Raw genomic sequence first — 27,335 nt, 5'->3', positions numbered from 1 at the left:
TTAATAGACATGAATCTGAGCAAACTCCAGGAGGTAATAAAGGACAGAGGAGCCTGGTGTGCTGCAGTTCATGGGGTCACAAAGAGTCAGACATGACTTAGTGACTCAACAACAATATGGTATTAGTCCTCTTAACTGACCAAACTGGGAACAGGAGTTGGATGACTGACAAAAAAGTTGCATAGTAAGAAACCATAAAATATGACTACAACTGTAAATATTAACCTAAAACACACATATGAATACACAGTTTATTCCTCTACCAATCTTCTCATGTAAGGCCAAAGCCCCTCCTTTGAATAGGGGTTCCAGGTCATATTTCTTAGATAAACAATACTGCACACAGCTATGAATTCCAATTTCTTTAAAGTGCACTAGAGATACTTGTCAAGCAATCTGAGTGCAGATTCCTACTCATATTTTTACTCACCGCTGCCCTGTCACCTAATAGTTACCTTGTTCCCAGTTACTTCATTACATTTTTAAGAAACTTTTTTTATCAAGCCTTTCCAGAGCATTCAACCTGATTTTTATGGAAATCAGTTTCTTTTCTGTACTCACATTTCTTCAGTTTACATAACGTATAAATAAATTGTGTATGTTTATACATATTGATGTGGTATAATTTACACCAACAGTTTGAAGACAAGTGACCCTTAGTTAACACAGGCCTCCCCAAGCGGAAGAAGCACCACTGCATTCTAGAAAGTATGTCCAAGCCAAGCATCCTCAGTGTGCTGTGGTGCAATTTATGATTTACGAAGGTGGAAGAAGAGCTGATGGTGTGGAAGTTGCTTCAAAGGTTCGTGCACTTTCAGAATCTAAAACCAGCCCCCACTGTTGTCTTCCTCAAGGAAAGAGGTTATTAAGAAATAAAAAACAAGGTTTGAAGGAAGTGGTGGGGAGTGGGAAGCAGGGCAGTCCTTGCCCCACCCTTCCTGAGTGTGAGGTGTAGCTGTGCGTTGGGGGAGGCGGCAGAGGGGCGTGGGGTTAAGCTTTGCCTTTTAGTTGTACCAGACAAGTAGTAGGAATGATTCCATGAGAGGATGGATGGAATAAACTGTGTTCACCCTAACAGGTGGGTTTGCTGAGTACAAAGTCAAAAAGGGCAGGAGAAGGAGTGAAGATAAAGCTGTGAGTGAGCCCAGAATGAGGGAGGGAGCCATCTGGCCCAGGTCAAAGCCTTGACTGAAAAGGCCCAAGAAAGCAGGAGACACAAACTTCTAGGTTTTTTCTTTCAAATACTGATCCAGCTGTCTTGCACATAATCCTCGGCTAGTGTTTGGTACAAAACTTCTGTCCCCGAGAAAAGTGATGCAAGCATGAATGAGAGTTAATTCCAGCCTTTTAGGAATTTACACCCCCGTTAGAGCTTCCCTTGTGGCTCAGCTGGTAAAGAATCCACCTGCAATGCAGAAGACCTAGGTTCAATCCCCGGGTTGGGAAGATCTGGAGAAGGGAAAGGCTACCCACTCCAGTGTTCTGGCCTGGAGAATTCCATGGACTGTATAGGCCACGGGGTCACAGATAGTCGGACACGATTGAGCAACTTTAACTTTCACTTTAGAGAGACCAACAGGAGCATCGCTACAAATGACGCCAAGTCCAGGCAGGATTCAGGAAGAGCCACACAGACAATAAGGGCTGCAAACACCGGCCCTTGCTCTCCACCAGCGTGCAGCCGCCTCCTCTGACTCACTGGACAGCAGCACTAACGACTGCCAAGAATGCCCATTAGTTCTCTACTTACACTGACTCATGGCTACGACCTCTCTAAAAATGAGCGAGACGCTTTTTGTAGAGAAACACTGAGATGATAAAAAAGGAGTGTATTTTTACAGCTTTATCATGAAGAACTGCAAACACAGACAGAAGCACAGAGCACAGTGTCAAGAATCCTTGTGTGCTCATCACAAGACTCAATGCTTCCCAACACAGCCCAGTCTTTCTCACTGCCCACTCTCTGGAGTCAATCCCACATGGCATTTTGTATCAAGTGTGGTATCTCAAAGAATCTCTCTTGAAGCTAAGGATGCCTTTAAAACGAACATAACCACAATGCAAATATCACACCTACAAAATTAACAATGTTTCTTGGACATCTGGGCTTCCCTAATGGCTCAGCTGGTAAAGAATCTGCCTGCAATGCAGGAGACCTGGGTTCGATCCCTGGGTTGGGAAGATACCAACTGGGTTGGAGAAGGGAATTGCTACCCACTCCAGTGGGTATCATCAAATATTCAATTGTTTTATCAATGTCCTAAATGATTTTAAATATTTTATAATTTACGCCTGAATATTCATTAGAAGGACTGATGCTGAAGCTGAAGCTGAAGCTCCAATAACTTTGGCCACCTGATGTGAAGAGCTGATTTGCTGGGAAAGATTGAAGGCAGGAGAAGGGGATGACAGAGGATGAGATGGTTGGATGCCATCACTGACTCAATGGACATGAGTTTGAGCAAACTCCAAGAGATGGTGGGACAGGGAAGCCTGGCATGCTGCGGTCCATGGGGTCGCAAAGAATCAGACAAGACTTAGTGACTCAACAACAACAATTTATGCCAGAAACAAACCAAAGGCACCAACTTATTACACAATCAATGGTATAAGTGAGAAGGCACATGACTCATGGGATTGCCCCAGGATGCTCATGAACTTGTCTACCTCCAGCCCTTGTTGGGTGCTTGTCCTGCTTCAGGAGCTCTACTTATGTCAACTCATTGAACCCTAGGATACAGGTGAATTGCCAAGAGTACTATTTTATTGATGAAGAAACGGAGGCCCAAAGATGTTATATAACATGTCCAAGGTCACCTAGCTCATCTAAATGTCTATCAGCTGATGAACAGATAAAACAAAATGCAGTCTATTCACACAATGGAATAGTATTGGACCATAAAAAGAAATAAAGTGCCGATTTATGTTACAACATGGGTGACACTTGAAAACATTACACTAAGTGAAAGAAACCAACCACAAAAGACCACACACTGTATCACTTCATTTACATGAAATGTCCAGAACTGGAATATCTGTAGAGACAGAAAGTAAACTAGTGGTTGCCTAGGGCTGGGGAGAGGGGTAGTGGGGAGTGACTGCTAATGAGCATGGGGTTTTCTTTGTGGGGTGATGAAACACTTCTAAAACTGGATTATGGTGACAGCTGCACAACTCTGTGAACATACTAGAAATCCCTGAATTGTACATTTTAAATGAGTGAATTGGATGGTATGTGAATTGTACTGCAATAAAGCCTTTCCTTTTTTAAAGTAAATTACCAGAGGTTGGAAGCCAAGGAGTATTTATTGACCATGTACACAGGCATATACTAAGTTCTAGGTGAGGTGCAATGTAAGTATAAGACAAAAACCCTGACTTCAAATTGCTGGCAGTTCAAGAGAAAAGGCATCTATGCAATGTATCAATATTATAATGCCCTTTTGCTTTATGGATATGTGTCTTGTCCATAAGACACATGTGGCAGTCAACTATGTGAACCAGGTTTTCTAGATCATAAAAGCTACTGGGCCAGGGCCAAGTGAACATACAGGCCCTGGTCAGATGGATCCTGCTTCCCTCCGCTGCCGGGGGCCTGCAGAGGGTTATCTTGTGAGAGAGAAACTTACAGGTATCTTCGGGAGCTGAAGCCGAGCCTATTCACTTATAACTGGAGTAATGTGAGTACATGTTTTCTAACTAAACAGAAGCCAAGGCAGTCTGACAAGCCTTGGCTGAGCTAAGGCCACCAGGGGGATACCCAGGGTAACCAAATATTAGTAACACAGGTTTTCCTTAGCTTCAGCGGCTGAAGATCTGGTCTGTTCCCCCACCAGGGAGGCTGCCGACACTGGGTCCCCTCCCTTGGCCCTCTAAGCTTCGATGGCAAGGGTCACTCCACTTTAGGCGGGCTTGAGAGCTTTGCCAAAGAGACCAAGCCCTGCTCTACCTGTTCTCACCTAGCTACACAATCCAGACAAAGGACAGCAAGAGAGATCCTGATGACGATCTGGGAGAGCGATGGTCATGACAGGGTAAGATGTGGGTTTAGAGGAAGGCTGCAGGAGACACGATCCAGGAAAGGGGACAGTCTCAGAATGTGAGGCTGCGCAGGGTAACCATAACACCAAAAAAAAAAAACTGGAGAGGGCCAGGAACCCGCTCAATGATTTACAACCAGGAAGGCTTTTTGGAGCTAGCATTTACCTTAAGTGAAAATTGAGGAAAATGCTGTTCTAATGCACTCTGTTGTACCCTGAGGCTAATGGAACAGAGCCCAGCTCAATGTCCAGTGAACCCGTGAGCACAAATGCCTCATAGAACCTACAACCTGGAGGGCATGTCGGCAAGATGTCTACTTTTTAACCAATGTGTGAATTCAGCTGAATTTTACAACAAGGGTTTATATTCTCAAATTTTCAGACAGTGGTGGCAATCAAAACTTAGACTCTTACCTAAACTCATAAATATTTACTATTTAGCTAGAACTATAAGAAAAACCCTGGTCCATGAAGTAGAAAATCCCATTTTGAGCATCACAAACTATGCATCATTGCCTGAGCTGCCAAGAAAGAACAGATCATATTTGGATCATGTGGCTTGGGCCCACAGTGGTCTGATGAACCAGCAAACAGTTCAATGCCATAACCCTACAGCCAAGCTGCCTCAACAAAACTGCATCCCTAACGCATCCCAACGAAACAAAATCTCTAACATGACACTGGCCTCCTTACCTTTCACAACATCAGCAACGTTGCAGGTGGGATCAATACTTCCGATGTGTTTCGGATGCACAGGATTGGTGTCACCGCCAAACAGAAGTGCTAAACACACCCAAGAGAAAAGGGAGAGGATTAAAAACACTTGGCTAGGATGGTCAGGCAGAGGAATTCAGGGCTTTTAAGTTTTGAAACGATCCTCTCATTGTGAAAGCTGTTTTAGCAGCCACAGTGACTTAGAGTAACAGAATCCACTCAACTGGTTGGTGATCAGTTATCGTACAGTGGAGGACCTGCCATGCCGTGAGACCTGCCACGTGCAGTTAGCCAGTCCTAAAGCAGCAACATGAAGCACGTATCCAACCTGCTCTCCCCGACCCAATGTGATCTGGTTGAAAAACTGCTTCCTTTCATCCTGAATCAAGTTAACCCACCTTCTCAGCAATATCCTAGACAGTTATTCCAACATTCACTAAATATTTACAAAATAGTCTACAGCATTAGGCTAGGCTTACAAAGGGTCTTTTACCATGAACACTTCAAATGCCTCGATCATAGAAGTTACTTTCACCATACTACACTATTTGTGCAAGCATTTTTAAGAGAACACTCAACTACTTTCATAATATACAAGGTTGGCAAAATTTTACTTCTGAAAAAAACCTAAGTTGTGGTACATATATACAATGGAATGGAATATTACTCAGCCATAAAAATGAATGAATTTGAGTCAGTTCTAGTAAGGTGGATGAGCCTAGAGTCTCTTATACAGAGTGAAATAAGTCAGAAAGAGAAAAAAAAAGTATCAGATATTAAAGCATATATATGGATTCTACAAAAATGGTACTGATGAACCTATCTGAAGGTCAGGAATAGAAATGGAGATGCGAGAACAGACTTATGAACACAGCAGGGAAGGAAAGGGTGGGACAATTAAAGACAGTAGCACTGACACATACACACAAAGTGAAGTCGCTCAGTCGTATACAACTCTTTGCGACCCCATGGACTGTAGCCTACCAGGCTTCTCCATCCATGGGATTTCCCAGGCGAGAGTACTGGAGTGGGTTGCCTTTCCTTCTCCAGGAAATCTTCCCGACCCAGGGATTGAACCCTGGTCTCCTGCATTGTAAGCAGACGCTTACCGTCTGAGCCACCAGGGAAGTCCTACAACCACGTGTAAAACAGACAGCTAGTGGGGAGTTGCTATATGACACAGGGAGCTCAACCTGGTGCTCTGTGACAACCTAGAAGGCTGGGATGGGGTGGGAGGGAGGTTCAAGAGGGAGGACAATTTATACAATTGTATACTTTATAATTATAAAATATGCATAATTTTGGATGATTCATGTTGTTGTATGGCAGAAACCAACACAACATTGTAAATCAATTATCCTCCAATTAAAAATAATTTTTTTAAAAAGCCAAAAGGAGACCCCTTCAAAGAAAAAAGCAATCTGAATGCAAATGTTTATATGTGTGACTATTTTTAAGTCAAACAAGAAATGGGAAATAACTTAGACTCCACGAAAGGAAAATGCTTAAATAAAATAGGTGAAGGTTTTAATTATGAAAGAGGACAAACATGGGCATTAGGCCAATATGTAAAGTGCCAATTGATTAAGTGGAAGAAAAACAAGAGATGCGCAAGTTTAATGATCGAAAAACATGTACATGGTTTAATGATCAAAAACCATGTGGACATACATATTCAGGTCAGAAAGAAAATGCAGTTATCTAAGTAGTTTAATTCAATAGTATTGGGGTTCTTTATTTTTTTCTTTTAAATTTCCTGTAAATTGCCAAACATTTACATTTTCAACAGACATACATTTAGAACAAACCCACATTTAACAGCTGCATAACATTTGTTTATCCAAATAAAGTAATATTACTAAAATAAAGATGCTCTGTCCATTTTCTGACTCAACAAAGAGGATGAATTCGACTCTAGACACTAGATGCTTTTTCATAAAAATTATGAAATTGGACACAGAGACACGCTGAAAATGAGTTTAAAAGTTTTTGTGGAGAGAATTTTAGTTATTCTTTTCTTATCTGCTTATCAGCCTAGAGAGGAGAGTAAAACTCTCAATACAAGATTAGTGTTTGACAATTCCACGTAATCTGATTTCACTGATCACTGTGAAATGTAAGATCAATTGCTCATATTGCCAACATGCCAATTCAATATTCTCAGTATCATTATGTCAGGTTTGTTTTTAAAACCAAAAAAGGAAACCATGTGCCATCCTGGATAAAGATTAGAACTGACTCTAGAGACACTGAAAGTATTCGGAGATGAACACCAGGCTGCCAGGTGCCTGTCAGATACTATGCCCCACCAGGAACATAACAGCAGAGGCTTAAAAGGCAGGCAGTGGTCCTGTCTGTAATATGAGTATCCAAAAAGCCTTTCAAGGATTTCCTTTAACTGAGAGTTCTAAAGATTAGCTTTTTCATAGATAGAACTCACTTAGGAAAAACTGACCTAGAAGTAAAATTTCTAGACAAAAATGCAGATCAGTAATTGAAAGTGAAGCAATAGGAAAACATTTGGGTGAAATAACTCTGATTATCTTTTCAAAACTGGACCAGGAAAACCCAACTTACTGTGCTGGTTAATAAGCATGCGGAAAGAGATGCGGTTGGTATAAAATCGGTCCAGAAAATACTGGATGTTACTGCTAATGAATGGATCAAACCCAAACTTCTCCTTGTACTCGATCACTCCTTGGGCCATTGTAGGAACCACATCATTGTGTCTATTTCTGACTTTAATTAGGACTTGGAGAAAGCTGCATGGGAAGGAAACAAAAAAAGTGGTCAGTCTTTATGTTTCATGGACTAATGCACAAATTTCCCAGCTTTATTTCAGAACTATTTACCTGCTGGTATTTTTATAGGCAGAACCATCATTATCATCATAGGCTACAAGGAAGTACTCACAAGAAACTAAAGGATTACCCAGTTTTTGCTTGAAACTTTCTATAGAAAGTCTTCCTTCGGAAATACTTCTTAAATAAAGAAACAGAATGCTCAAATACCTTTTTAGGAATCCACTGACTTTCTAGATAAATAATTACATATGAAACAGACCCTATAAATGTTTGCTGAATACACAACTGCAGAATTTATTGATGTTTCTTCTGACAACATGAAGACAATACCAAAAATCTCCAAGGATTTATGATGGACTCTTAAAAAGATAGCTTCCATGAAGAAATAAATGGTGCCAAACTGTTTAAAAGCAAAAATTTGAAGCAAATTTCTCACAGCAGTACAACAGTGATGGAACACAGATAGAACAAAGGTGATTAAGACAAACCTATTCAAATATTTGGGTACATTATTGTAAAGGTGTAGAGGGAAAACTATATTGAGAATGGTAACTAAGAACAGAAAGGCAAGTCAATGGAACCAAATAAAAACCTTGGAACCAGAATCAAGGATGAATGAGAAGGTGTGTGTAAAAATTCAGCAATATTGATGATGAAGTGACAATGTAAGTCAGTAGGGAAACAAATTAGTTGGGATAGCTGACTAACAATATAAGTCATGCTCCAATTTTAAACCTTATGCCCAAAAATGGATTAAAAAACTTAAATGTAAAAGGGTGAAATTGTAGAAAAGAAAGAAGAAAATCAGGTGAGTAAGTATATAACCTTGGGAGTAAGGAAGACTGTTCTAAGCCTAATACCAAAGGCAGAAACCATGAAGAAACAAATCATAGGCCTGTCTAGGATCTCGGCAATCTTATAAGGACACAAGAAAAGTTAAATCTGAGAAATATACATTCACAAGAGTTACTATTCTTAGTAAAGGAAAAGATGACCACACTCTAACAGAAAACTAGGCAAGGGGCCTGGTATCAATAGAAAATGTACCAGAGGGCATGCAAATGCCAATAACTTTACCTTTGAAATAATAAAAGGAAAGCAAATTAAAACAATGCAACACTATGCTTACCGGACTGGCAAAGAATAACCACTGCTGGCTAGAGAGTGGGCACGTAGCTGATGAATTTCTAGGGGCGACTGAGCAGCCTGTATCAAAAGCCCAAACAAAGTTATTCCACTCCCAGGAACTGACTCTAGGAAAAGAACTGGATAAGGTCAACAACCGTATTTCAGAGCTGTTCTTTAGAGCACTACTTAGGGTAGCAAGAAGACCACAAACTATTCTAAACCCAGTAACAGGAGATCAAGTCATCTGACTTATCTACAGGCGGACCACTATGTAGACCTATAATACTGACACTGTTATTTTTGTAAAAACCAAAACAAAACATTCTGTACATATAGAAACACGTACGCCAAGTTAAAAGTATGGATGGAAGGAAAATGTTAACAGTTTAATTTCCAGTAATGGAAATTTGGAGTGACTATCTGCATAGTCTTATGTTTCTCAATGATGAAACTCTTCTGTAATAAATACATATGTACAGAGACAGCAAAAATGAATAAGTCAACTCAGAAATTAGAAGGTCAAAATTATTCATGAGAAATTTTCTAATGGACCATTTATCCTTTACATAATGCTCTTCCCAATGTAATCATAATGAAATATTACTAAAGTGTAACAATTCATTACAGTAGGAAAGTGACTCAACTTATCTGTAGGGAGGAGACTTGCCTCAATGGTTCAATTCTCAGACTACTTACCCAATCTTCTGGGGCTCCTTTTCTTTTTTGCAACAAGTCTTATTTAATTTTACATTTTTGGCCACACCCAGGGCTTCCCTGGTGGCTCAGACAGTGAAGAATCTGCCTGCAATGCAGGAGACCTGGGTTTGATCCCTGGGTTTGGAAGATCCCCTAGAGGAGGGCAAGGCAACCCACTCCAGTATTCTTGCCTGGAGAATTTCCACGGACAGAGGAGCCTGGTGGGCTACAGTGCATGGGGTCACAAAGAGTCGGACACAACTGAGTGATTAAGCACAGCACTGTGGCACATGGGAGCTTAGTTCCCTGATCAGAGATCGAACCGGCACCCCCTGCATAAGAAGACAAAGACTCAACCACTGGACCACTGTGGAAGTCCCGGGCTCTTCTAAACTTTGTCACTATGATCAACATCCTCATCTTCCTTGCTACTTTCACTTTACTTATGATTTCCCTGCTCACGACTCCTATATAACCTCTCACTGAGCAGAAAAGGCTGCTATGATGAACAGGACTCCCCATTCCTTCCTTTACCACAAGCATCTGGCTTCTACAACCTCAAGTCTCCCAACTAGCTTCATGGCAACCTGGGCAGGTTACTGAAACTCACTGAGAGCTGTTATCATTACGATCTTGTACACACTGGATCCAGAAGTTGGCAGCTTCTAAAGGCTTGTGTCCACAAATTACAGGACTGCAGGAAGTACACAGCAGAAATGTAATATCACAGATGCTCACAAACCTACATCCCCAAATCTGAAGCTAGAGAGGTCAGTCCTTATTTGCAGGATACCAGCCAAACAAACTGTCACTAGCTAAGGACTTTGGTGAAAACAAAGCTTCTGGATTCGATTCATTTAACTTCGATAACTTAAATGACAGCAAAGGCCTGTAACAAGGAAAGCGTTACAGCCGGGGCCCTAATCCAACGCCTCTTCTTCCACATTTCATAGACCCATTAAGAAAACATCTCACGAAGTAAAAACAGGTCAGGACTTTTTTTCCTTTGCATTTTAATTTACAAGTACATCTGACCTAGCGACTCAGACTCAGACCAGCAGTTCTGGCAATATGGTGCATTGCAAAGAGCAACTGTACTGAGGGAGAGTGAATATGATTTAGAGACTCAGCTCTGCTCCAAACTGACGTTACGATCTGGGGGAAGTCACTTCCCATCTTGGACCTCATTTTCCTTATCTGTGAATTGAGACAGCTGGGTTAAATGCCTGGAGCTAAGGTCACTTATGTAATGTGATATTTCTTAGTTCTTTTTATGGAACACCTACATGTAAGGCATTTGGCCACAATGATGTGGGCCAGGTTTCTACTTGGAAATTCCTCAGCACAACAGGCCTGCTGTATGCATTCAATGATGGGTACATGAAAGAGGAGAAAATTAATGGGAAGAGGACACAATTTCTCCTGGCTGGGGAAAAAACACACTCAGAGCTGGGTGTTTTCTGGTTAAATGAAAAAGAAAAACTGGAAATATTTTCCATCAGCATGCAAATTTAGCAGTCTCCATGCCTAATAGCAGCAATGGAATTCAGAATAGTTATGTTAATAGCATACTTTTATGCTTCTCCATAATAAAAGCATTATCTTTTCTCTGAGCTCAAATGTAATTACTGCATTGAAACTTTAAAAACAAATTATAAGGGACTAAGTACATAAACTCATGTATACACAGAGGTCAGTGCATTCTTAAAACTACCACTAGGTGGAACATTTACTGCAATATTTACGGTGGGTGCCCAGCACCAGTTCACCAGAAAGAAGCACAAGTATTAAGAATTAGATCATGAGGTGTAATTTGAAGGGTCTTCTGGTACTAGTTAAATTCTTAGCTCAAATTTAGAGTGGGGAGGGAGGTGGGAAGGGGGTTCAGGATGGGTAGGGGAAGAGACACACATGTATACCTGTGGCCGATTCATGTTGATATATGGCAAAAACCATCACAATAAGTAATTATCCTCCAATGAAAAATTAATTAATTAAAAAACTGCAATGTTGAGCTGTTACCCATTAAGAAACCTAATGCTTCCATCCCACTTGTACTTCTTGGCTCTCAGTGATGTGAGTTCCATTTACCAAAACATTTTTTTGACTTTCAGGTAAGTTTAGTATCCTACTTACTTATCCAAGACCTGCGGATCTTCAGGGCTCTTATTTTCATATTCTAGAAGTTCAAGAAAACTCTGCATATACCTGAAAAAGAGATACTGTGTTAGTTGCCTACCCAACATCCAGCCTCCTTCCCCTCTTCCTTTGTCACCAGCCAGTTCAGTCGTGTCCAACTCTTTGTGACCCCATGGACTATACAGTCCATGGAATTCTCTAGGCCAGAATACTGGAGTAGGTAGCCATTCCCTTCTCCAGGGAATCTTCCCAACCCAGGAATCAAACCCAGGTCTCCCGCATTGCAGGCAGATTCTTTACCGTCTGAGCCACCAGTGAAGCCTTGGAATACCTTAAATTTCCACCCAGGTATCCATCCAATCCCCTCGCTCTCCCATGGAACTCAAGTGCTTCAGGGGAAGCTCATACTATGCAGAGCTCCTGAGTGGCCAGTTTTCCTCTGGGTAATCCTATTCCTCTTGTCACTAATTCCTAATTGGTCTGATAGTCCTGGTCTAAGCCTGTCACTGCACTGCATTCCCCCGAACTCAGGGGTTGGCTCAAGAATGGAGCCTCAATTCAGGCCACTAAAATGAGAGCAGATTTGCTGGTGGTCTTTGGGAGAGAGGTGCATGTAAAGCCTGCAACTGCTGCAGCTATTCTGTCACCAGGAGAAAATCCAGTCAGGACAGAGGACAAGATGGTTGGATGGCATCACCAACTCGATGGACGTGAGTTTGAACAAGCTCCAGGAGTTGGTGACGGACAGGGAAACCTGGCCTGCTACAGTCCACGGGGTCGCAAAGAGTCGGACACGACTGAGTGACTGAGCTGAACTGAATGAAGTCAATCCCATGGAAAGTAGGACCTTGAAAATCTCGTGACTCTCTGAATTACACCAACTCCAAAAGCTCATCCTATGGGAGGATCTTAGTCACCATTTATTGCTTCAGTCAGGCTTAGTTGGATTTTCTGCTAACTTGCTAATACACATATCCTAACTGGGACATCAAGTCTATAGTTTGATTACCAAAAAAAGTGCATAGAATATTTAATAAGCAAGTGTGTGACCCTGAAAAGGATGCTAAGAAGTTAGAATCAGAAATAAAGAGGATTCCTTCTTAGAGTTAACCTAAATTCATCAACATGTAAATGGAAGAGAAAGAATGCCTCTTCTCAGTTCAGTTCAGTTGCTCAGTCGCATCCAACTCTTTGCGAACCCATGGACTGCAGCACACCAGGCCTCCCTGTCCATCACCAACTCCAGGAGTCCACCCAAACTCATGTCCATTGAGTTGGTGATGCCATCCAACCATCTCATCTTCTGTTATCCCCTTCTCCTCCCATCTTCAACCATTCCCAGAATCAGAGTCTTTTCAAATGAGTCAGTTCTTTGCATCAGGTGGCCAAAGAATTGGAGTTTCAGCTTCAGCATCAGTCCTTCCAATGAATATTAGGACTGATTTCCTTTAGGATGGACTGGTTGGATCTCCTTGCAGTCCAAGGGACTCTCAAGAGTCTTCTCCAACACCACAGTTCAAAAGCATCAATTCTTCGGCGCTCAGCTTACCTTATAGTCCAACTCTCACATCCATACATGACTACTGGAAAAACCATAGCCTTGACAAGACGGACCTTTGTTGGCAAAGTAATGTCTCTGCTTTTTAATATGCTGTCTAGGTTGGTCATAACTTTCCTTCCAAGGAGTAAGCGTCTTTTAATTTCATGGCTGCAATCACCATCTGCAGTGATTTTGGAGCCCCCCCAAAATAAAGTCTGTCACTGTTTTCACTGTTTCCCCATCTATGCCTCTTTTAGGCCCTTTGAAACAGGTCCTGTTGCTGATTACCAACATATCTCAGTCAGGGCCAGCGTAAGCAATAATGTGTCCAGTAAAGATCTGGAGAATGGAGGAAATAATGCGATTCAGGATTCCAATTACTTAGAGGTGTGTGAGCTCTGCTTTGGGTCTGAACACGTCTGAACAAATTATCCCTTATCCCAATTATTTTTAGTAACTAATTACAACTAATCCTACTCTTCTGCGTTGGATAGAGGATGAGGGCATGCCAACAACTAACCATGACCGTTTAGCTTATAAACACATAAACAGGAATGATGTCTTATTAATCAGCCTCACCTGAACTTTGTGACAATGCATGATACTAAAGCATGTTCATCTCGGGATAATTTTTTAATATGGTTTCTGAGCATTTAAGGCTATGAATCAGACACTGTTAAAATCATTAGGTCAAGCCATCCTAAGAGGCCACAGGCAGCCATCCACAGTGATGCCCTCAGGCCTGCCACATGTCAGCAGATTTTCAGGCTGGCACACCATCCTTACGGAAGGGGATGTCATTTAAAAAAATGTTATAAGTGGAAAGAGGTCGAAGATTATGCTGAGCTTCTCATCCTGCAAGTCAAGAAGGCACAGAGAACACACTGACTCAGGTGAGCTTCATGGCCCAGTATACTTAAGATTCGCTTTCGAGAAGAAAAGGAAACGACAGGTCAAGATGACACATGCTCCTGAACTGGATTCCGAGATTGGGGCGATACAGTAATACTGAAAGATAGCTAGCCTATCCAGAATTTCCGGCCCAGTAGCAGGCCCCTAATAGTGCTTATATACTTCGTGGTGGAAAATCTCTTATCATGGTCTCAGAGCAATAAGAAAGTCTCATGCAAGCAAGAATAATACTTGCTGCTTCTAAAACAAGCTATGAGTTCAGGGCAAAATCCAACTGACTCTGAGATGGAAGCCAAGGTCGCTGCCTCTCTGAGCTATCCTGGGTCCTGGGTCTGCTGCGCCAGCCACGGCTGCCTGTCTGGGAGAGGAACTGAATACTGTACCTCTAAGACCACCCATAGACTGCTTCTCAGATGACTCATTCTCAACCCTAAGAATGTACTATAACCAGCATTACTGAGGAATGACTGGTGAATGGCTATCCTCCAGTAGCCCGGTCTAGCCACCAACTAATGAATGGTTCCACTCTCCTTGCATCCGGCCTCACGCACTCCTCCAGCTCTCTCCATGGGGACTTGCTCTCTGCTTGGAGAATACAGAGGAGACATGGAAGCATTTCCATGTAAATCCCTTTCTAAAAATACACCACCTGGTCTTCCCTCCTACCACTCAGCCACTGCCTCACACTCTGCCTACCGAGTGGGCAGTTCAGTCACAAACTCAACTTCCTCAATTAGACAGCACATGCTTTAAGCATCACATTAAGTTATCCTGTTAAGATTTTTCAGACTTTTCATGGGGCAGATGAAGCACAGCAGGTAGCTGATCTTTTTCACTTGGGATGCTCCCCTTCAAATGACTTAATTTGTCCTAAAATAAGTATGATCTTCCAAAAACTTTTTTAAAAGGAAAAACAGAAAAAACCATGACAGAGACTGGATCAAAGTAGCAACATTCCCCTAGTCAAAGAAAGAATTGGGAGACCTGCCCACAGGGGCCACTGCATTGGTATTCTTTCCATAATTTTCTTCACTTCCCTATTTTTTTTTCCAATAAAAATCACATTTATAACCGAAAAAATTTTAAGTCAAGAAAGTATCTGGTACAGTTGAGAAGTTATTTCCCTTAGGACAATTATACACTATGTTGAGACTTCTCCACTACCACCCCTCCCCCTCAGAAAAACTTGGGACTTCACTGGTGGTCCAGCGGTTAAGACTTTGCCTTCCAATGTAGGGAGTGTGGGTTCAGTCCCTGTTCAGGGAGCTAAGATTCCACATGACTCAGAGCCAAAAACCTAAAACATGCAACAGAAGCAATGCTGTAACAAATTCAACCGACTTTAAAAATGGTCTGCGTCCAAACCAAAAAAAAAAAAAAAAACTTAAAACTCTCAATTACCTGAAAATTCAGATTTATAACCAGAAAAAAACTGAAAAGTCAAACAAGTGTCTCATACAGTTGAAAAGCATTTTCCTTAGGATAATTACACATTGTTGTATTAGTTTAGAAAAAAAAAACCCTTTAATTACCTAAGAAACCCAGCTATCCTGAATGAGTAATACCCACAGGAAGCAGTACGTGTACTTTTAGGGAGAATGGTCCCAATGCCAAATGTCCTGAGCATTCTGGGTAGACCCATCTGCCACATACTATGTACTTACCAGCTCTGAACCAATCCCACCGAAGGGCGGTTAAGCAAGTTCTCCGGCAGAAGATTAACTTCTCTCATTGTGTTAGCCAGGCGCACAGGAAGCTCCTTTCGTAGGAACATATACGAAGTTTTCTCACACGCATTATCTCTCCCTATTAACAGATGAAAAATGTTCCGTGATTTTATACCCTAACAGATGGAATAATAAGGGTTCTCGTGGTAGCCCTGGAGAAGGCGATGGCACCCCACTCCAGCACTCTTGCCTGGAAAATCCCATGGACGGAGGAGCCTGGTAGGCGGCACTCCATGGGGTCGCAAAGAGTCACTTTCACTTTTCACTTTCATGCACTGGAGAAGGAAATGGCAACCCACTCCAGTGTTCTTGCCTGGAGAATCCCAGGGACGGGGGAGCCTGTTGGGCTGCCGTCTATGGGGTCACACAGAGTCGGACACAACTGAAGCAACTTAGCAGCAGAAGCAGCAGCATGATAGCCCAGTGACTGGCTGGGAAGAAAACATTAAGTAACCCTGCAATCTCTAGTTAAATCTTTATCCTCTGAAATAGCAAGCTTAAGAAAATAATTTAATTAGAATAGAAAAGGAGCGTTTATTCCAAGAGGCAACCTCGAAAGCTGTGTTTTTTTCCTCCGCACAAATACATCCCTAGTGTTCCCAGTGGCGGTATAAAAGTGACCTGGGATATAATCGGAATTTGTTTTCAAATAAACGCTGTGGGAAAACTGCCATGTAGAAAACTAGGAGAACGTGTAAATTCACTCCTGTTCACAGGGGTTTCCAGAAGGCAACAAACCCATTCATTCCACAAACATTCACCTACTGTGGGTCGACTGCTTCCTAAGACTTTCTTCAAACATGTTTCTCTCAGGACCAGGAAGCAGCCACAGACCCTGGGTCTGACCAAGACACAGGACTCGGGAGGTGCCCAAGAAGCCAGCTCACAGGTGCCCTCAGCACTGGAGTGGTGGCACAGTGAGAGAAAAGATACCAGACCACGTGAAAGAGGAGACCCCGGGCCCCTTCCCTGGCTGCCACGTGACCCCAGCAGTTCCATGATTGGTCTTGCTCCCAAGCCCCACCCTGCTGTAAATCCAGCAAGGATGTGACAGCAAGGACAGGAGCTCTGGGGACAGAAATGTGCTTCAGCCTCAACTCTGCCCTTGTGTGGGGTAGGAAACCCTTCTTAAGCTTCTTAACTTCTGAGTCTCAGCTGCCTTAATCTGTAAAATAGGGATGAAACATCCATTTTTGTAAAGACGACACGTGACAAGTACAGAGCCTGATACAGAGCCAAGTGTTCAGTGAATGTTAGTTCTTCTTCTGTCCTGATACTTACAGGTCCGGCCCAACTCCCTCACGATCGGATAGGCCTTCCCGATGCCCCATGTCCCCTGCAGGCTGCTGGGAAATGGGCCACCTCAGGGCCAGGCCTGGAGAGAAGGAAGCAGGGCTCACCTCCAAACTCTCCACTTTCTTCTGCCTATGATGAGGCAGCAAATTAGAGGTTCAGAAGTAAATCCATTCTAACACTTCCAGCCCAGTTCTGGTTTCTTCCTTTCCTGTCCTTACCAAGTGAGACTGGAAATAAAAGAATCCACTTTTGAGGCTCATCTGCAGAACCTCTTCTGCCCAATGCCCCCTGCCCCCTTCTCTATTTCCAGAAAAGTCAGAATAAAAGATTAAAGTCTTAACCCATCCCTCACTTTCCCCATTCTAATTGAGTAGTATATTGAAGGCCTCTGATAAATCTGTAATTAATCAATAATTCTGCTTTTCCCTTTTCTCCTAAGGAAAATACTGCAAAAAGGAAGAGAAGTGTAGCATCTCAGCAATGACCTTCCAACACTTACTCGATACACATTTATCTGACTTAGATGATTAACACAATGATTCAGGCTGCTTTGCTTCAGATTATATATATATATATATATACATAAAATCATTCCTGAAATGTTCTGCATAAATATAATTTTTATGGATGAACCATTGTTCATCCAAGTGCATTAAAAATGCTGATATTTCAAAACAACTTGTGGTGAACCTCATTATAAAATGAAGGACCTATTATCGAAATTAAAATGGGCATGTACATCTGCATGTACCAGGAGAAATAGTTTGTATCCTGATTATATAGAAAGGACATTTTCTTTTTTAAAAAAAAAAAGCACAAAAGAAATGATGACGTTCTCCTTGCAAAGGAAGTTAGGGAATGGGAAAGAGCGAGAACCCTGTGGTGTTGAATTGGAACTGGAAGTTATCAGCATGACCTCGGTCTTCTGAGTTTTGGGGGTAACAAAAGTTGACGTGCTTAAGTCGCCATGTCCACAGCATGAGGAGCCGCAGATGAACAGCACAGTGGTGGTGGGGTGGCGGGAAGCAGGATGAGAGGGAGGGCCAGGAGAAGTGACAGTGGGCTGGCAGCTGCCAGGTGACAAGGGGTGATCAGGTTCCCATCTGTTCTGGGAACCCACAGGGCTAGATGGCTTCTGAGTTGAAAGGTTTTCAGATTTTAGGAAGTTAAAAAAAAATACATCCACTGCAAGAAAGAGTCCAGTCTACACAGATACAAGTGTGGTACAACCTGTGAACACCCACACCGAGCAGGGAGGATCATGCCCCAAGCCACTTCAGGCCAGGTTTTGCCACAGACTGAGTTTGAGCACCAAGGGTATGAAAAAAGAACTTCCATTTGTCAAGTTTTGTGGATTTCAGAATTGAGATCAAAGGTGACAGAGCCTGCAGAAGAGTAATGCCAAGATCGGATGCCAGAGATAGACTTGGGTTTAAATCCTGAGCGCCCACTGGCTTCACGAATGCCACCAAGCGTCAGGACACGTCTAAGAACCGGACAGAGCTCACAGAGGTTGCGGCCAGGGTTAAAAAGCGCTTAACATTTCACATGAACAGGTTCTTTAAATTGAGAAGAGGGGACTCATTAAAGCACAATCACTAATAACACCGGATGGTAGAAAGCACAACAGCCCGAGGCCCCGGGGTACCAGATCAAACAGACTGATGCTAAGCCCTGCGAGCGTGACTGCATTCCCGTTCAGCGAGGTCGCCTGTGCTCATTTGATGATTCTACGTAATTAAAAAAGGATTAAAAAGGATTAAAGTATGTTCTGTGTCCCTGCCACTCACTTTTCTTTTCTTCCTAAACAAAAGCCTTGAGGTTTGCATTGGTCAACCCTGCACTAACTAGAGGGCAACTAACTACTGGGTGTGGCCTGAATTAACCAAATTTCAGGAAGCTTTGATTCTAGCCTTCCTGGATGATCAGCCTTTCATAAACTAGTGTTGAAAGAAATCTTATTTGTCTGTATACCCATCCCCCACCCCCATGGCACTCACTGGAGTGCCTCACCTATGGAAGCTTTTCAATGATTTACTCCAAGTATAGAGAATACTTTCAGAAGTTTTTTTTTTTTTTTTAAGAGTACCTGCAAAAATCTCAGGTTTTGCCTCCTACATTCTAATTTAGCTTCAGAGATGAATTCTTTGTACTTGGATACCTTAATTATACATCAGCTTAAACAGGGGGGTGTCTTTTATCGTTAGTTAATTAGTGAGCCTAAAAATATATATGGAATGCCCGATTTTTTTTAACCTTTCCGTGGTTTTCCTCTTCAAAGTTTTTTGTCCTATGTGTTAATATGAAATACTCACTTTAAATCAAAGGGTTTCAACCATTTTTTTTTTCAGTTAACTTACCAAAAAGACACTTTGGGTTTTAATTGAATGTCCTCTCAAAAGGGTTGTGTTTTTCTAAGGCTTCTGGCATACTGAGTATTTTCCACTTATTCTTCCCAGTCATTTGACTTCATTTTTTCCCTGCTTACTTGGCTTCTCCACATTCCTTAATTTTGATTTTCTATTTTTATTCTGCATTCCTCCATGGACTTCATCTTATTCAAATTTACCAATCAAATCTTTCCCTAGTATTAGTTCAGAAAATGAAAAAGAAGCATTGGGTGAGAGGCATGGAAAATTGTCATTTTATGAATTTAAATACACTCGTGTATTTCTTCAATTTTTCCTTCTTTTTTGATGAACCTTTAATTCTCTTTTGTTTTCTGTTTGGTTTTCATACTTCATCCTTTCATTGAGAAGTTGGAGACCGTTACTACATTTGCAAAAAAATGTGATTGCTCTGTCTAGAAAGGTTCCAAAGAGCTTTCCAATTCACCAAGACACAGGATAAATAGACACAGAAACACAAATGACTTTTTCCCATAAATGACTTCTGATTTAACATGGTCACCAATAAGTGATGGTCACCAATCAGAAAGCAGCATTTGACCAGCCTTCTGAGAGCAAGAGTTCTAACTGGTTATTCTCTTTATCCAGTTTCCACTATGGCCTATATTTCTGGTGAATCTCTAATCCTCTATTCGACCAGTTTACAGCAAGTAGGAAAAAATTATTATTTCTTCAAGTAATGGAGTGATCTGATAAATAAAGCATAGGGCTGAGCACATGCCTCCCAAAACTGTAGTCTCCTGTCTGGATTACTTAAAGGCTATCTTTATCCACATCTTTCAGCTTTAATACTTGGTGGGAAATGTTTTGGGAACCAAAGCAAGGGAATCAGAGAATAGAAAAGCAACGCAAAAATAGAAAAATTAGCGGCAAGGCACGAAAATCCAACAGAATGATCAGCTCATTCTGATAATGCTGCTTTTTCTAAATATCAATTAAATGTTTGTGTTTACAATGCATTTTTACCACTAACCATGTTAGAACCGTACACGGAACAGACTGGTTCAAAATTGGGAAAGGAGTGCGTCCAGGCTGTACACTGTCACCCTGCTTATTTAACTTACATGCAGAGTACATCAAGTGAAATGCTGGGCTGGATGAATCACAAGCTGGAATCAATACTGCTGAGAGAAATATCAACAATCTTAGATATGCATATGATACCACATTAATGGCAGAAAGCAAAGAGGAACTAAAGAGCCTCTTCAGTTCATATCCGACTCTGCGACCCCATGAACCGCAGCACACCAGGCCTCCCTGTACATCACAAACTCCCGGAGTTCACCCAAACTCATGTCCATTGAGTCGGTGATGCCAGCCAACCATCTCATGTCGTCCCCTTCTCCTCCTGCCTTCAATCTTTCCCAGCATCAGGGTCTTTTCAAATGAGTCAGCTCTTTGCATCAGGTGGCCAAAGTATTGGAGTTTCAGCTTCAACATCAGTCCTTCCAATGAATATACAGAACTGGTCTCCTTTAGGATGGACTGGTTGGATCTCTTTGCAGTCCAAGGGACTCTCAAGAGTCTTCTCCAACACCACAGTTCAAAAGCATCACTTCTTTGGCACTCAGCTTTCTTTACAGTCCAACTCTCACATCCATGGATTTCCTTCCAAGGAGTAAGCGTCTTTTAATTTCATGGCTGCAGTCACCATCTGCAGTGATTTTGGAGCCCCAAAAAATAAAGTCTGACACTGTTTCCACTGTTTCCCCATCTATTTCCCATGAAGTGATGGGACCAGATGCCATGATCTTCGTTTTCTGAAAGTTGAGCTTTAAGCCAAGTTTTTCACTCTCCTCTTTCACTTTCATCAAGAGGCTCTTTACTTCTTCTTCACCTTCTGCCATAATGGTGGTGTCATCTGCATATCTGAGGTGACTGATATTTCTCCTGGCAATCTTGATTCCAGCTTGTGCTTCTTCCAGCCCAGCGTTTCTCATGATGTACTCTGCATAGAAGTTGAATAAGCAGGGTGACAATATACAGCCCTGACGTACTCCTTTTCCTATTTGGAACCAGTTTGTTGTTCCATGTCCAGTTCTAACTGTTGTTTCCTGACCTGAATACAGGTTTCTCAAGAGGCAGGTCAGGTGGTCTGGTATTCCCATCTCTTTCAGAATTTTCCACAGTTTATTGTGATCCACACAGTCAAAGGCTTTGGCATAGTCAATAAAGCAGAAATAGATGTTTTTCTGGAACTCTCTTGCTTTTTTGATGATCCAGCGGATGTTGGCAATTTGATCTCTGGTTCCTCTGCCTTTTCTAAAACCAGCTTGAACATCTGGAAGTTCACGATTCATGTATTGCTGAAGCCTGGTTTGGAGAATTTTGAGCATTACTTTACTAGCGTGTGAGATGAGTGCAATTGTGCGGTAGTTTGAGCATTGTTTGGCATCACCTTTCTTTAGGATTGGAATGAAAACTGACCTTTTCCAGTCCTGTGGCCACTGCTGAGTTTTCCAAATTTGCTGGCACATTGAGTGCAGCCCTTTCACAGCATCATCTTTTAGGATTTGAAATAGCTCAACTGGAATTCCATCACCTCCACTAGCTTTGTTCGTAGTGATGCTTCCTAAGGCCCACTTGACTTCACACTCAACATGAAAGAGGAGAGTGAAAAAGCTGGCTTAAAACTCAACATTCAAAAAACTAAGATCATAGCATCCAGTCCCATCACTTCATGGCAAATAGGAAAGTGGAAACACTAACAGATTTCATTTTCTCGGGCTCCAAAATGACTGCCCATGGTGACTGGAACTATGAAATTAAAAGACGCTTGCTCCCTAGAAGAAAAGCTATGACAAACCTGACAACATATTAAGAATGAGAGATATCACTTTGCCGACAAAGGTCCGTCTAGTCAAAGCTATGGTTTTTCCAGTAGTCATATATGGATGTGAGAGTTGGACCATAAAGAAGGCTGAGCACCAAAGAACTGCCTTTGAACTGTGGTGCTGGAGAAGACTCTTGAGAGTCCCTTGGACAGCAAGGAGATCAAACCAGTCAATCCTAAAGGAAATCAACCCTGAATATATTCATTAGAAGGACTGATGCTGAAGTTCCAATCCTTTGGCCACCTGATGCGAAGAGCTGACTCACTGGAAAAGACCCTGATGCTGGGAAAGACTGAGGACAGGAGAAGGGAGAAACAGAGGATGAGATGGTTGGATGGCATCACTGACTTGATGGACATGAGCTTGAGCAAGCTCAGGGAGATGGTAGCAAAGGACAGGGAAGCCTGGCATGCTAAAGTTCATGGGGTTGCAAAGATTCAGACTTAGTGACAGAACAACAACAACATTAAAATGGGTAAAATATAAGTGACAAAATAATATTTCAGGGGAATCTTTTTTGTTTTTCTTCAGTTGTATTTATAAGATTTCAATCTTCTGAAGACACTGAATTTTAGGATAGATAATTTATTTTAGAACTTACCAGAGCTATAAGCAATGATTAACTGAATAGTCCTTCCAAAGAAACAGTGGAGAGCTACCAAATGATTGTAAATTCAAAAGAATCCCTCCCCGCTCCTTCTAGCTTCATTTATACTTCATTTATACATTTATTCCCAGGCGGCACTAGTGGTAAAGAATCTGCCTGAAAATGCAGGAAACACAAGAGACACAGGTTCGATCCCTGGATCGGGAAGATATCCTGCAGTAGGAAATTCTTGCCTGAAACATTCCATGGACAGAGGAGCCTGGCGGGCTACAGTCCATGGGGTCACAAAGAGTCCGACCACCTGACTGAGCGCACACACACATACTTTGAAAATGTCTGTTTTACTCCATGTCCAAAAGTATTATTTCACTGCCTGGGAAGTTTTAAGTTTTCCTTTGGGAAAACATACTCCTGAATTTCAGGAGATCAAGATAGGTAGTAGGTTTGGGATCTAGCAAACTTGAGGCTGAGTCCACTCTAGGCCAGACCATTTGGGTTATTATTACTAACAGCAAGCCAGAAACTTCAGAGCCAAAGAGTGAAAGATCAGGTATCTCACACACGCCTCATTCCCTACCAAACTCAATGCCCCAACAACAGTCAAGTCAAAGTGAAAGTCGCTCAGTAATGTCCGACTCTTTGCAACCCCATGGACTAGACAGTCTATGAACTTCTCCAGGCCAGAATACTAGAGTGGGCAGCCTTTCCCTATTCCAGGGGATCTTCCCAACCCAGGAATCGAACCCTGGTCTCCCGCATTGCAGGCGGATTCTTTACCATCTGAGCCACACAACAGCCAGCTATCATACTATTTCTCTCAGCCCAATGTCTATTTTATTATGCTCACAGATGCTGTGGGTCAGGAATTCAGAAAGGACACAGGAGGTAAGGCTTCTCTGGAACCTCAGCTGGGAAAACTTAAACATTGGGGGAGTGACTGGACTGTCGGGAGCTGAAAGCATCCGAAAGCTTCCCACTCACAAGGCTTCAGCCGACTACTTGCAGACTGAGACTGCCCACTGCAGCATCTTCTGGTGGCCTCTCCAAGGGCCTCCTCACAGTATGGTGGCCTTGGGCTAGCTGGATTCTGGGATGGCTTCCATAAAAAAGGCAGAGGCTGCATGGCCTTTTATGACCCAGCCACAGAAGTCACACTGCTAGTCCCCTTCTGTCATACTCAAATGGTCTAAGCAGCCACAGCTTGCCCAGGCTTCAGGGGTAGGAGACCAGACCTCCTCTCCCGACTGCCCCCCACTTGGTGGAAGGCTGGCAAGGGCACATCATAGAATAGCATCACATGGCCATCTTTGTACAATGCCATCTGTCCTCTAAGATGTTCATAAACAGGTGTAGAAGATGATTTATTTCTCAAATTGCACTTCAAAGCACTCTTCTACTACCTGAATTTGTTTTCTTTGGAGTCATTTTTTGGCCATTTATTTTAGTTTCTCTCACTGTGGGCTCTCCTCAGATGGCAGGTAGCCCTTGCTTGCTCAGTGAGGCAGCCTCATGACTAAGGGAGCACCCCAAATGCCTCATGGATTACATAGGTCTTTTTGGTGGGGTCCTAACACCATACCGTGTCAGACTTTATTTTTGGGGGCTCCAAAATCATTGCAGATGGTGACTGCAGCCATGAACTTAAAAGACGCTTACTCCTTGGAAGAAAAGTTATGACCAACCTAGATAGCATATTCAAAAGCAGAGGCATTACTTTGCCAACAAAGGTCCGTCTAGTCAAGGCTATAGTTTTTCCAGTGGTCATGTATGGATGTGAGAGTTGGACTATAAAGAAAGCTGAGCGCCGAAGAATTGATGCTTTTGAACTGTGGTGTTGGAGAAGACTCTTAAGAGTCCCTTGAACTGCAAGGAGATCCAACCAGTCCATCCTAAAGGAGATCAGTCCTGGGTGTTCATTGGAAAGACTGATGTTGAAGCTGAAACTCCAATACTTTGGCCACCTCATGAGAAGAGTTGACTCGTTGGAAAAGACCCTGATGCTGGGAGGGATTGGGGCAGGAGGAGAAGGGGACGACAGAGGATGAGATGGCTGGATGGCATCACTCAGACTCGATGGACATGAGTTTGAGTGAACTCCGGGAGCTGGTGATGGACAGGGAGGCCTGGTATGCTGCGATTCATGGGGTCACAAAGAGCTGGACACGACTGAGCGACTGAACTGAACTGAACACCATACTGTAAGCTTCCCTTATTCACCTTAAACAGTTCATTCAGCGTCTTTAGAGAAGAATCCTCTTTTTGCCCTTCACTTTGCCTAAGGGTAGCTGCCTGCCTACTAACGTTCTCATGGTCAGGTTGGAAGGTAACCCTTCATTTTCATACTTCTGGTTCATTCTCCAGTTTTCATTCAGCCAGCTCTACCTGTTACTCCCGCCCTGTATCCCTGGTGCTGCCTTACTAAGGTAGGAGACCCTCTGGAGGTCACAGTGCCTCCTGAGTAGGCTCTAGACCCCAGCTATCCAATATAGGAGCCATGAGCCATTAGGGAAAATGTGAATTTTCAATTACGTTATAATATCAATGATACATTCCCCAAGTGTGATCACTGTGTCATGGATATTAGGAGAACACTTTTTATACTTATATTAGGTTGATGCAAACGTAATTGCGTTTCAGATTGTGAATTTAAATCATTATAATTAGGCTCAAACATACCTTTATTCATCAAAATAGGAACCGTTACAATCAACACATTTTTGCCAATGAGAAATAAGTTCATTTATTCCTGTAGCATAAAAATCCGTGCATTTTCTGCCTCCTGCTGGTTGTGGAAGCACTTTCCCTGCAAAAAGTTGTCAAGATGCTTGAAGAAGTGGTAGTCGGTTGGTGAGTGGTCACGTGAATATGGCAGATGAGGCAAAACTTCACAGCCCAATTTGTTCAACCTCTGACGTGTTGATTGTGCGACATGGGCATTATTGTGGAGAACCAGGCCCCTTCATCTTATTGATTTGTTGAGCATGCTTCTCAGATACAACGGTTTCGCTGGGATTCAAAAAGCTCTAGTGGATCAGACTGGCAGCAGACCACGAAACAGTGACCCATGACCTTTTCTGGGAGCAAGTTTGGCTTTGGGAAGTGCTTTGGTGCTTATTCTAGGTACAACCACTGAGTTGGTCATGGCCAGTTGTAGTATAAAACCCACTTTTCATCACACGTCACAATCTGATTGAGAAATAGTTCACTGTTGCATAGAGTAAGTTAAGATAAGACAATAGTTCAAAACGACAGTATTTTTATTTGTGGTCAGCTCACGAGGCACCCACTGATCAAGCTTTTCCACTTTTCCAATTTGCTTTAAATGTCAAACGACCACAGAATGGTTGATGTTGAGTTCTTTGGCAACTTCTCACATAGGTGTAAGAGGATAAGCTTCAATGATGGATCTCAATTGGTCGTTGTCAACTTCCAATGGCCAGTCACTACGCTCCTCATCTTCAAGGCTCTCATCTCCTTTGCAAAACTTCTTGAACCACCATCGCACTGTATGTTCATTAGCAGTTCCTGGGCCAAATGCATTGTTGATGTTGCAAGCTATCTCTGTTGCTTTACGACCCATTTTGAACTCAAATAAGAAAATTGCTTGAACAAGCAATAAAGGTTTACTGTATAGCACAGGGAACTACAGTCAATGTCTTTTAATAACCTATAATGGAAAATAATTTCAAAAATAATAAATGTGTATATGTATAACTGAATCACCTTGCTGTGCACCTGAAACACTGTAAGTCAACGATACCTCAATAAAATGTTAAAAAAAAAAAGTGGTCGAATTTGCTTTTTGTCTAACATCAATCACTTCCATAGTCTAAAATACATATAAAATACACAGCAAGTAATGTCATTAGCAAAAAAACAAATCGAGAAATGAACATTAAAATGATGTATAACATAACCACATTTATTTAAGAATGCATTCCAATATCAAATGGCAAAGTTCAACAATGCAAAACCACAATTACTTTGGCACCAACCTAATATGTAAGTATCTAGAGGTAGTCATTACACCTGCAACTTACTATCAAAGTGGTTTGGCCAAAAAGGTGTTTATGGAGAGGAAAGAAACATAGGAGTAGGATGGATAGAAGGGTAAAGAGATTGAAAAGCAAATATGTAAAGTGGCTGATAAATCTAGGTGCTAGACACAGGTGTTAACTGTATTGTTATCATTTTTTCTAAGGTCTGAAATTTTCGAAATAAAAATTTTGGTTTGGGAGAGACACTGTGAATAACCTAATTATCCAATAATAAGGGAACAGTCAAGTAAATTACAATATTGCATATTTACATGGGGAAATACACAGTCATTAAAAGGAGTTTTTAAAACTCAACAACAAAAAAAACCAAACAACCCTATCCAAGAATGGGCAGAAGACTGAAACAGACATTTCTCCAAAGAAGACATACAGATGGCCAACAGACACATGAAAAGATGCTCAGTATCGTTAATTATTAGAAAAACGCAAATC

At 42.1% G+C, this 27,335-nt stretch overlaps 1 protein-coding gene across 2 annotated transcripts in view; it reads right to left on the bottom strand.

Moving 5' to 3' along the window:
• PDK3 (pyruvate dehydrogenase kinase 3) overlaps positions 1–27,335 on the bottom strand; it is an 82,639-nt gene that overhangs the window by 38,960 nt on the left and 16,344 nt on the right. For both annotated transcript variants that reach the window (XM_027533591.1, XM_027533592.1), the window contains exons 2-5: positions 15,638–15,779; positions 11,519–11,590; positions 7,332–7,516; positions 4,734–4,823 (exon numbers count right to left, since the gene is read on the bottom strand). In XM_027533591.1, coding sequence (XP_027389392.1) covers positions 4,734–4,823; positions 7,332–7,516; positions 11,519–11,590; positions 15,638–15,779 — 489 coding nt within the window. The remainder of the gene's footprint in view (positions 1–4,733; positions 4,824–7,331; positions 7,517–11,518; positions 11,591–15,637; positions 15,780–27,335) is intronic.

This window comes from Bos indicus x Bos taurus, chromosome X (genome assembly GCF_003369695.1).
Source record: "Bos indicus x Bos taurus breed Angus x Brahman F1 hybrid chromosome X, Bos_hybrid_MaternalHap_v2.0, whole genome shotgun sequence".
Lineage (NCBI taxonomy): Eukaryota > Metazoa > Chordata > Mammalia > Artiodactyla > Bovidae > Bos > Bos indicus x Bos taurus.
Note: the sequence above shows the minus strand (reverse complement) of the source record. Positions and strands in the feature narration are given on the sequence as shown.